This window comes from Phlebotomus papatasi, chromosome 3 (genome assembly GCF_024763615.1).
Source record: "Phlebotomus papatasi isolate M1 chromosome 3, Ppap_2.1, whole genome shotgun sequence".
Taxonomy (NCBI): Eukaryota; Metazoa; Arthropoda; class Insecta; order Diptera; family Psychodidae; genus Phlebotomus; species Phlebotomus papatasi.
In genome coordinates, this window is record NC_077224.1 from 59107763 (window position 1) to 59118688 (window position 10926).

Here is a 10926-nt window from a genome sequence, read left to right on the forward strand (position 1 = left end):
GTGGGGTAAACCGAAAAAGAGAAAAAAAAACGTCTGGATATTGTTTTTTTTTTTATTGGGGGTCACCGAAGAGAGGTAGTTGTTATCTTTTCCCGTTTAGGCTCCACAGTGGTGACAAGTTGGGAAAAAAGCGAGTTATTGCTCCCTCTTTAACCCTTTAACGACGAGACACTTTTTACGGACCGAAAATTAACAATAAAAATTAAACCGATAAACAAAATTTGTGAAACGTTTTACATCTAACTTCGGAAAGTTCAACAGAGTTTGATTCGGTGTATTTTTTTACCTCTATGTGCGGTAGGGACAAAAATAGTTCGAAACTTTAAGTAATTTTTTCTGACAATAACAACGAATAATAATTTTCAGTCTAATGAAAAATATTACGCATGAGTAATGTAGTTTTTATTCCCAAAAGGGTTTTGCTTAAAAAATTTGTAGTTTAAAAAAAATAAAATCATTTTTCAATATGAGAATTTAAAAATTCACCATTTTTAAGCTTAAATATTTAGTATATAGCAAATAACTGGAGACTGGCAAAAAATAGCCTACATTCGTTCAACGTTCTGCTTTGCAATTGCGCACAAACATAAGGAAAAAATAACTTTAGATAATTAGGAAAAACTATTTCTTTATGGGACACCGGTGTTCCAATCGTCCTTAAAGGGTTAAGGTCGAGCAGTAAAAGTTCACTGCATTAGTAAATCATTAACTAACAGATCTTTTCTCTCTTTTCGGAAAGCCGTGCAAAGCTTTCAGTTGTTTGTTTCAGTTATGTTGTACAGTACAGAAAATTGGACATCGCGCCGATTTTATAATATTTTCCTTCATTCTCTTTCCTGATTTAAATTTTGGACGTAAAATTCTTTTCTTAGATAGTTACACTATAAAAAAATGTAATTTGAAAAAGAGTAATGTAAAAAATTTAAATTCAATGACCATTACCTATTTTCGGCCCGTATTATTTCTAGCGAGCCAATTTCTCAATTTTTCCAATCAAAAATATCTTAGCTTATGAATTAATTAAGCTTCCTACAAAAGTTATCCTAGATTAGGACATTCTTATAATTGTACTAGGCAATAGAAAAAATAAATAAAATTAAAGATTAAAACTCTTGTTACTTTTATTACAAATATTTTTTCAGTTATTACGAAATATCAATAGGTGATATCCCTTTATGAAATAAGGAATTAAAACATTAAAAGTTATTATGAAAAAAAATATATTTAAAAAAAAACAGTTTGCTCGTTAACCCTTTAACGACGAGACACTTTTTACGGACTGAAAATCAACAATAAAAATTAAACTGAGAAACATAATCAATGATAAGTCTTACATCTAACCTTGGAAAGTCCAACAGAGTCTGATTCAGTGTATTTTGTGCTTCTATGAACGATAGGGACAAAAATATCCCAAAAATTTAAGTAATTTTCTGACAATACCAATGAACAATATTTTTCGCTTTAATGAAAAATATTACGTATGAGTATTGTAGTTTTTATTGCCAAAAGAGTTTTGCTTAAAAAAAAATTGGAAGTATAAAAAATAAATAAAATTAATTATGAATTTGAGAATTTAAAAATTCGCCATTTTTGAGCTTAAATATTTACTACATAGCAAATAGCTACACTGAGAAAAAAACGGGGATACGATTAACTTTTTTTCCTTGTAACTTTAACACTTTTTAGGTGTAAAAATATATCACCATTTTTTAATGTTAATTTTACACCTTTTAAGGGTAACATGAAAAAGGGTAACTTTAACCCCTAATACATCTAAAAAGCATAATATTTACACCGATTTCGGATCAATACTGCAGGGTAAAATAAACATTTCCGGAATGTTATTTTAACTTTTTCGGATTTCTCTCAGTGTAGAGACTTGCAAAAAATATTCTAGATTCCTTCAATCTTCTACTTTACAATTATGTACAGACATAAGAAAAAAATAACTTTAGGTAGTCAGAAAAAATTATTTTCTTTATGGGACACCGGTGTTCCAATCGTCCTTAAAGGGTTAAAGGTTTGTTAAAATTACCTAACTTTTCCCCCTTTCCTCGCTTGAAAATTTTCATGATTTTGATAACTTCTAGTCACACAAAGAATTTTTACTACATCGTTAAAAAGAACCTTATCATTCATCAACAGTTTTCGCCTTATCTGACAAATGGAAAACAAAGAATAATTTTCTTGGCAAGTTTCCCATTGTTCTTGCTTTCAGAAACTATTTCATTCTCTTTAACATTGTGCCTTTTAAATGCAACAAAATGCAATTTAAAGCCAGAGCCAGAAAATCGATTATGTCATTGACCCAAATGTTCCCCAGAGAGACTGAACTCAAATTCCGTTCATTTGCTCTAAATTTAAATCGCGTGCCAAGAAAGTTTAACTCACCTGAGCAGGGTGTCTCCGTGGAGGGGTGCGTACTTGTAGCGCGCCAACGTTCTGTAGCGCCATTGATTGATTTGCTGGTAAATTTTGGAGCCCCAGCATGGAATATTCATCTTTTTCACTAAACCACTCACTGCACTCACTAATCAATTTTCACAACACTCTTGAGAAAGTCCGGAAAGTCCTTTGGAAATTGTCCAGGAGTCACTATTTTTTTCTAGTCACTAAATTCTAAAGCACATTATTTCCACTGATATCTCGTTGAGATTCATGAGCTGTCGTCTCCCCGTAGCAGTGCTTGGCCTTTGGATCACGATACTTATTCTCGTGCTGCACTGAATGGGAATCTGTTCGACACTTGGCCAAGCACAGCTCGAAGTTGTCCTGGACAGAAGCAAAGACGGCCTTCTGACGCCCCGTGGCCTTTTCCATCACACGCTCCAGCAGCTCCTTCTGCATTTCAATAGAACCCCAATGCAATACCCTCAGCGACAACCTTCCCAATCCCCTACTTACCTTATCCGGATGGAGGCAGCAAGACACGCAGTATTCGTAGATTGAGCAGCAACCACTCTCTGTGCAAGTGTCACAGCTATAATGCGTAGTCGATGGAGTCTCTAAATTGCAGCATCCCGTGGGCAGGAGATCAAATCTCGAGCAAACAAATCCTCTATCGTCCACAATGAGAAATCTCCCCTGAACAGAATTCCTGCACTTCACACTCGGATCGTTGTAGCTGGTATTCTGTTGCTCCTGGAGGGTTCTCCAGATCAATGGGTGCTCCCTCTTAACCTCAAATTCAGCATCAGAATCAATGGACAGCGTTCCGGACTGGAAAAACAGGAAAATTTTGTACAAACTCAGCATCAAAAAGTGGGGTTAGGATTAAAAAATTAACTGATTTACTTACAAAACCAAAGAGATTTACGACAAAATAGAGGAGGGACAGGAGGAATATAATGGCCAGAACCAGTCTGCGACGGATGAACCGTAATAAGGCCATATACCACATGTTTTTGGTACAAAAAAAGCAATCAAAAAAAATTATTCACTTTTCCAGCAGCCATTGACACTAGCCAACTGGCAACACTTTCATAATTATTTTATTACGCGTAGCTTAGATTTATTACATTACAAATTAACCAGGTAAAAATTAGTATTTATTACTCCTTTATTTTAACTTCCAATAGGGAGTAGGAATTTGGGATTTTAGTCGTTATATTTAAAAAAATACAATTGCTAAAAGATTTTACATTACAAATGAAATAAAATTTTTAAAAAAATCAAATACCCTTAAAAATATTTTATTGCATAAAAATAGTTCAGAATTTATTAGGTTCAAATTTCAGTGAATTATGCAGACAAAGGTTAAAATATGAACTGTTAAAACAGAGGTGTGCAAAAACCGTTTGAAACCGAACAAACGTCAAATGAAACTTGTGCGTCAATGGTCAAATAAAACGCTACCTGAATAAACTTTTTTTTTGACGTTTATTCGGTTTCAAACGGTTCTTGCACACCCCTGTGTTAAAATATCGTTATTGTGACACTTATAACTTATTTGAGATTATTACATACTATTTAGAGCGAATTAATTAAATCCTGTTGGTGAAAGATTTTATGCAAGGTTACTTCGTATAGTGGTGTGATTGATTAGAGATTTTGCTCAATTTTTCTTAGAATTATCCTGGTATATACGAATAGCTTAAATATACTTTTTTTTCTTCTGTTCTTTTTAATAAGCAGTGATGAGGATTTACCTATTTAATGTACAAGAAATACGCTGGTCAGAATGATAAGATGCCCTTTGGCCACCTCAAAGACGTGCTCACCTATTTAATGCACAAGAAATACGGTGGTCAGAATGATAAGATGCCCTTTGGCCACCTCAAAGACGTGCTCACCTGAAGAAAAATACACAATTCTTAGAGATCCGATCGAATAGGATCAAAGTTTTTTCTCTGGGCTGCTCCTAGTCACTTGGCAGGATCACTGTATCCCTTGGAAACTAAAACACTACAGGATTTCTCCCAAAAACTCAACCTTTTTATTCACTTTGATTTTTGTTCAACCTCACTTCACATGGACTTTTTGCAAGAGAGCTCCAATAGTACTTTTTTTTCTCTCTCCCATACGGAAGTATCCACTGTGGAAAAGTGATGATGAATCTAGTGGTTTTTTTTTTGTTTTGATAAGAGCACATGGCCCTAAAGGAAACTTCAGAAAGCCTAAAGTTATACAATTTTGATTGATTTAAATTTTAAATTCTTAACAAGCAGTTTCTTATTAGCAAATTCATAATATCAAAATATTTTTTTTAACATTATAATTGGAAAACTTAGTAAAATAATTTTAAACGGGGCTGAAAGGACACTATCTGTTTCTGGGGAGAGAACAGAGAGTAATATCGGCAGCACACCCTCTCATCTAGAATGGGGAGAATAGGTCCAAGCAGCCTCACACTTTCCTTTTCCAAAGAACGGTTATTACCCTGCAGGAATTGACCAACTCTGGTTTAATTCAATTCATGGATTTGAGCTCCACACTTTTGGTAAGATATTTAAGTTTGATCGCATGAATTCTAGCTTAAGATGAAAATCTCATCTTAAACAAAAATTAATTGATTTTAAAGAATTTAAAGAAAGGGTTCGCTACTCACAGCTCACCAAGAAAGACACCTCCTTCATTGACTTTATCTCCACGAGTTAGACTCATTAAATATCGGATTCCTAGACACGAATTTCATTCACTGATTCCAAATTCTTAAAAATATCATACCCACCAAAAACTGATTTCTCCGGACAGCCGTTTTTACATAGTTCAAACGCTTCTGGCGACCCAACCAGCATTTTCTTCACTATATTCATCTTGAAGAATTCACGAAGTACAGAATATAGAAACGCAATTTTCTGAAGTAACGCCTATACAACTGCTAATTGTAGAACATCGCTCAACGGCTTTATTTGAATTTGAATTTAGTCTCCTCTAGAGTAGTATCATAGTCACCTTCGTATCTATGCTCGCTGGGATAGAAGTCGTCACTTGAGGTGTGACGTCTTGAGGAGGGCTATGCGCATGTCTATTCTATTCAGTCAGTCTCGCGCCGATCGTCAAAGAGTGCGTTTGGGGTTGCGCTGGGGTTAGCCCTCCAATGGGTAACTATAAATCTCCCGCGAGTTCTAGAATACACGTTGGTGACTCGGTCGTGGTTAATTAATAATCCTCCGGTTAATTGGGGTTTTTTACATTCAGAAGTGGGATTTTTCCTAAAAGACCCATTTGAAGTGTGCAAACGCGGTATTCTGAATTTTCCTCTGGTAGCCATGTTAGGGCGGCTTGTGAGGAATTGAATTTATAGAAATACGTGAGAAGTGATAGCGTAGAGGATGAATTGTTTAATTCAGTGCATTGAAAATGTTGGAAAAATCCGTTTGGGAAAATCTTTTGTGGGTTTTGGATTGCAGCATCGTGTCCCATGTATTGCGGGGATTTCCCTGAATCGTGGTTAAGCGAAGGAGGGAAAACGAGTCACGACGTGTCGCGATCGCGATCGTGTGTGTGTGTGTGTGTGAATAAGGGGAGAAGCCCCTGCTGTGGTTGTGTGGTGGTGAGCGAAAGCGGCAGGGGTAAGAGAAATCAGCCGCTTGGGAAAAATCACACCAATGCACTACTGTGAACCTGCATGGAGACGTGGAGAGCGGCAGCGGCAATGGTGCTGAAGAGATCACCGAGCGAGCGGGATAGCACAGCAAGGAAGAAAGAAAAAGGGGGTTTGTGCCGTAAGTACCAACACACGCGCGCGCGATGGTGAAATACGGCGAAAAAAAAAAAGAGAAAATTGCTATAATAATGTCCGGTACCAAGAAATGGTAATTTTTAATCATTTTGGGGGACATTGATATTATTTGCAGTGAAAAACTGTTCATAGTTTGGCTACAAAATGAATGATTTTGTGTGAGTGAAACAATGGATTGAATGTGTTGGAGTGAAAGGGGTGCACCCAAGGATGAGTAAGTGTTTGTGAGAATGAGAGGTTTGTTCTTTCTGGAAAGGGGAAGGGAGTATCTCTTTTTCTCTATCGATCGCGTTGATCGTGTCATTTTTGCGAGAATTGCGTCACATTTTGCATTTGATATTTGGTGGAAGATTTAAAGCTCTAATTTTAAGTGATTCTTACATTTTTAAATATAAAAGTCAATTAAAGTCAATGCAGAGGTGTGTAAGTGACAATTCTGAGTGAAATTTATATCCAGTGATTGATTGTGATCCATATCCAGTGGCTGTTTTTGTCCTGTGTTGAGGGGCGAATAACTAGCAAGTTATTGTGTCACATTCCTAGAAAAAGGTTTGTCAGGAGTCTTTCTCAACATCTGAGGAAACTGACAAGGAGAAATGCCCAGGCGCAGAGAAACTCCAGGTTCTGGTATGTGATCAAATTTATTTTGTCTCTCAAATGTCCCCAAAAATCTAAAATCAGTGTCCATATATTTCCAATCAGTTTTCTTGAATTTTTATGGTGATTTTGCTGATGAGGTGGGCCAAATAAGACATGGAAAGTCTCTAATAGTCTCTTGTTTCCTTTGTGTTTTTTTTTATACGATATAGGAGGCTCCATTGACACTGATCTTTCCCTTGATTCGAGCACACAAGCTCATTCCTCGTACATTGGTATCAAAGAGGTTGAACTGATGATTCCGGAGTTCCATGGAATTGAGAAGGACGAGAAATGTATATTTGCCGGCGAGTGGCTGGATAAAATTGAATCCCTCGGCAAGGTGTACAAATGGACGTCTCCCCAAATGTTGTTGTATGCTTCTTTGAGAGTCAAGGGGCCAGCACTAAATTGGTTGGATTCATCTGAGGGAGACATCATCTCTTGGGAGGTTTTTAAAGCCGAATTGAAAGGTAATTTTCCCCAGAATATCCGTGAGTCCGTGGTGCATGAGCAGTTGAGCAACAGGAAGCGCCGGTATAATGAGGCATTGGAGGAATATTATCATGACATGGTTAGGATGTCAAAAAGGATCCGCTTGGGGGATGAGACAATAAAAGAATATCTCATCAAGGGACTCCCAGGCGTTAACGATCGCAAAGTTTTACGTGCAGTCCCTCAATGCAGTCTCCCGGAATTTTTGAGGCACATGCTTAAACTTGAAAAGGATGATGATGATCTGGAAAAATCAAATATGGCCGACAGTTCTGAAGACTTTGACGAAGACTCTGACAGATCTCATCCTCGAGAGTCAGGATCGAAGCAATGGACTGCTCCAGGTGACAATTCTGAGCAAAGAGAGGATGAGAAACCCAAGCTTGACAAGGCACGAAATGGCGGATGTGGATTGAAGGGAAATACGAAGCCGCATGCTAAACAAATCGACGGCGATAACCAGAAACGTATTGACAATTCCGAAAAGCGTCGTTGCTACAAGTGTAAAGAAGCAGGTCACTTGAAGAAGGATTGTTTCAATCAAGCAAATGGAAGGAGGGATTTTCACGATAGGGTGGTAATGGGAGTTCTGGCCACCCGTAACAAAAATAATTCAGAACTAATTAAGACAACTGTTGTTTCCGGAGATTTTGTTGGCATGAATATTCTGAGATCATTGACAAGGAGCTTATGTAAGGAAGACTTTATTTGGGTAGATTATGCAGAATCAGAAACGCTGGAAAGATTCGGACATGGTAGTGCAATCTTGTTGAGCTGTAAAGTGATGGTTGTGGTCTTCGACAATATCCGACGTAAAATGACTTTTCTGATGGTTGGGGGTCCTGCTATACCAGAAGATGTTGTCTTGAGGAATGATCTCATCAATACTCGCCCGGGCGTTCATGAAATTCTGGATGGACTTAAGATTCACGTGAAAGACAAGTTAAGGAAACAAGTTGGAGGATTTTTCTATACCAATCTCTGTATTTGTGCAATATTTTATGGGTGTCATATAAAAATATTCACTGGTCAGATTGGTGAGAAATGTCCTGTCGAAGTTGTCACCAGCAACTTTCAACTTGGTTTTGAACTTGTTAAAATGCGAATCTTTGCCTCGAATGGATACAGACATGAAGGATAGTATCGTTAGTGAAGTCATTGAATCTGGAAATTTGGATGAAGTCCCAAGAATAACAGGAAGTTTATGCTGGTGTGTGAGTACAGAAGGTGTTGAAATTTCTGTTGATATGTTTAATTTGAATATCTGCCTGGCCTTATATTCCTAAGATTTAAACTATTGTTTCTGAGTTGAATTAGTTCAGAGGTTAAGTTTACAGGCTAGACCAGGAAAATGTTGATAAACATGTATGCTTTGAATCAAGTTTGAAGTGATGAAATAAACTGTTGGTTGAAGTTGATGTGAATCTATGAATGTGTTCAATGTCTTGGTCGGCGAACATCTATTGACGAGCATTAAAAATGTCCATTGATGTCGTTGATCATGAAAAACTATTCATGTCATAAATTCAGAGTTGAAAATATTTATTTTGGTACTCTGGTAAATTGGTTAGCTGATTCGGAAGCCTGGAAGCAAATAGGCTGGCCGGTTTATTAAGTCTGGATCTAAGCAGACTGGTCAGTTGGTTAAGCTTGGAAGGGAAAAGGCTGGTCGATGGAAATATTTAAATTTATATGTCAAATTTAGATTGTATCGTTTCAGAACATCCGGCGCCGGACAACGAAAATGAGCTCCTACAGGCCTGGACAGTACACGGATATTTGTGTACTGGACACGTGATGCGGAAAATCGGTTGTATTAACCGGCATCACTGGAAAATGATGCGGAAAATCGGTTTTGCTGTATATAAAAAGCAAGAACCGGCATCAAAGATTATTGCAGTCGTGGATTTTACGGCTGGATTACCTTACGAGTTGCAGCGTTTGTTCTACTAGTTTTGTTAATTGGCTTAATTGTTGAATTTTCAGAAGCACTCAAAATACTTTTAAAGTTTAAATTTATTGAGCCCTTAACAGTAACCTAACCAAACGTAGTTTCGCCATTGACCGTTGCCAGGGGACGGCAACGTGGTCAGGAATGGCCGAATGTAGAACATCGCTCAACGGCTTTATTTGAATTTGAATTTAGTCTCCTCTAGAGTAGTATCATAGTCACCTTCGTATCTATGCTCGCTGGGATAGAAGTCGTCACTTGAGGTGTGACGTCTTGAGGAGGGCTATGCGCATGTCTATTCTATTCAGTCAGTCTCGCGCCGATCGTCAAAGAGTGCGTTTGGGGTTGCGCTGGGGTTAGCCCTCCAATGGGTAACTATAAATCTCCCGCGAGTTCTAGAATACACGTTGGTGACTCGGTCGTGGTTAATTAATAATCCTCCGGTTAATTGGGGTTTTTTACATAATATGGTCGTAAAGGCCCTTATTATGTAAATGTGGCGCAATTTTAAAAAGCGTCAGTAATTCTTTAAGCACTACGCTATACAGCTAAAGAAAGAAAAGCATTCAATCAGAAAATCTTACAGAACAGAATTTCTAGACATGTATTATTAATTTTTTTTATACCGGATGAGATTGTCAGTCCCATGCCCCGTGGGATCAAAAGCAGTGAAGTTCACTGGATGCAATCCGAACACCTTTAATGGCAGAAAAATTCCTGGTGACCTATAGGGGCTTCGAACCCGGGACACTTGCATCATAAAGCGAGTGCTCTACCACTTGACCCAGTGAGTGCTTGTAGGATACTCTCAATTTAATTCTTAAATGAAAATGAAAGTGCTATAAAACTATAATCGGAATATTTTAAAAGAAAAAATCAAAAAAAATTTCTCTTTCGACACTTATTTTAGTCGTCGGATCCAAATAAGACTATTTTAAGTCTACTTACAATAGTATAAAAAGATGATATCATTGGATGCAGAAACCTTAAATATACCACACCAAAAAAGATTATATTGATTAAGTTATTTCTGCAAAATTTATTTAAAAAAAATTAAAATCACTCGGCACATTTATCGAACTTTTTGAACATAATTTTATTATAATTGGTAATAAAATAGCGTTAACCAGAAGATATTAAATATTTTCAGAACTTGAAAGTTGAAAGTATACTTATTAATTGCGATGGAATTAAAATCAATATTACACTCAGTCCCGGCATTAGGTACTTCGGAATTATGCACCTGACGGAATTAATCACATACAATTATGCAAGTTTGCTTACCATTAGGAGTCAATTTATGAAATCATTTTTGAAATACTCCTGAATGTATACTACTTTGCGACGTGGGAAATTTAAAACAATTTTCTACTTTTTCAGAATAAAACTTTAATTTCTTTTGTTAAGGTATTTTTTTTAAAATATTCTAACCATTTATTGAAGAACTCCGGCCAAAAAGTACTGTTAGTTAATGCAGCAGATAGTGGACGGAAAAATAGACCTCTCTTGATTTTTACTCTTTAATTCTTCACGACGTTTCGAAGATGAATGTCCTCTTCATCAGGTTTCGAATTGGAGGAAAAATCACGTACAGGTGGGAAAATATACTGCTGCACTTCCCTTGAACTTTTTTGCAATTTTTCACTGAGATGTTCACCAT

The 10926-nt window shown here is 36.9% G+C and overlaps 2 protein-coding genes across 2 annotated transcripts in view; both read right to left on the reverse strand.

The window, feature by feature from the left end:
• LOC129807050 (glutathione hydrolase 1 proenzyme-like) overlaps positions 1 to 2508 on the reverse strand; it is a 40790-nt gene extending 38282 nt beyond the window's left edge. Inside the window, exon 1 of the mRNA XM_055856032.1 lies at positions 2392 to 2508. Within this exon, the coding sequence (XP_055712007.1) occupies positions 2392 to 2501 (110 nt within the window). The 5' untranslated portion in view covers positions 2502 to 2508. The remainder of the gene's footprint in view (positions 1 to 2391) is intronic.
• Positions 2509 to 2619: 111 nt separating this feature from the next.
• Positions 2620 to 3458, reverse strand: LOC129807093 (SREBP regulating gene protein). Its single transcript, XM_055856132.1, has 3 exons — positions 3299 to 3458; positions 2905 to 3219; positions 2620 to 2841 (listed from the first exon to the last, which is right to left on the reverse strand). The coding sequence occupies exons 1-3, from the start codon at positions 3398 to 3400 to the stop codon at positions 2620 to 2622; spliced, it is 639 nt and encodes a 212-aa protein (XP_055712107.1). The 5' UTR covers positions 3401 to 3458.
• Between the last annotated feature and the right edge of the window lie 7468 nt (positions 3459 to 10926).

Coding starts and splice junctions, on each gene's coding strand:
- LOC129807093 (XM_055856132.1), bottom strand. CDS start 3,400: ATGTGGTATATGGCCTTATTACGGTTCATCCGTCGCAGACTGGTTCTG. Junction 3,220..3,298: donor TCGTAAATCTCTTTGGTTTT/GTAAGTAAATCA, acceptor CTGTTTTTCCAG/TCCGGAACGCTGTCCATTGA. Junction 2,842..2,904: donor GCTGCCTCCATCCGGATAAG/GTAAGTAGGGGA, acceptor ATTGAAATGCAG/AAGGAGCTGCTGGAGCGTGT.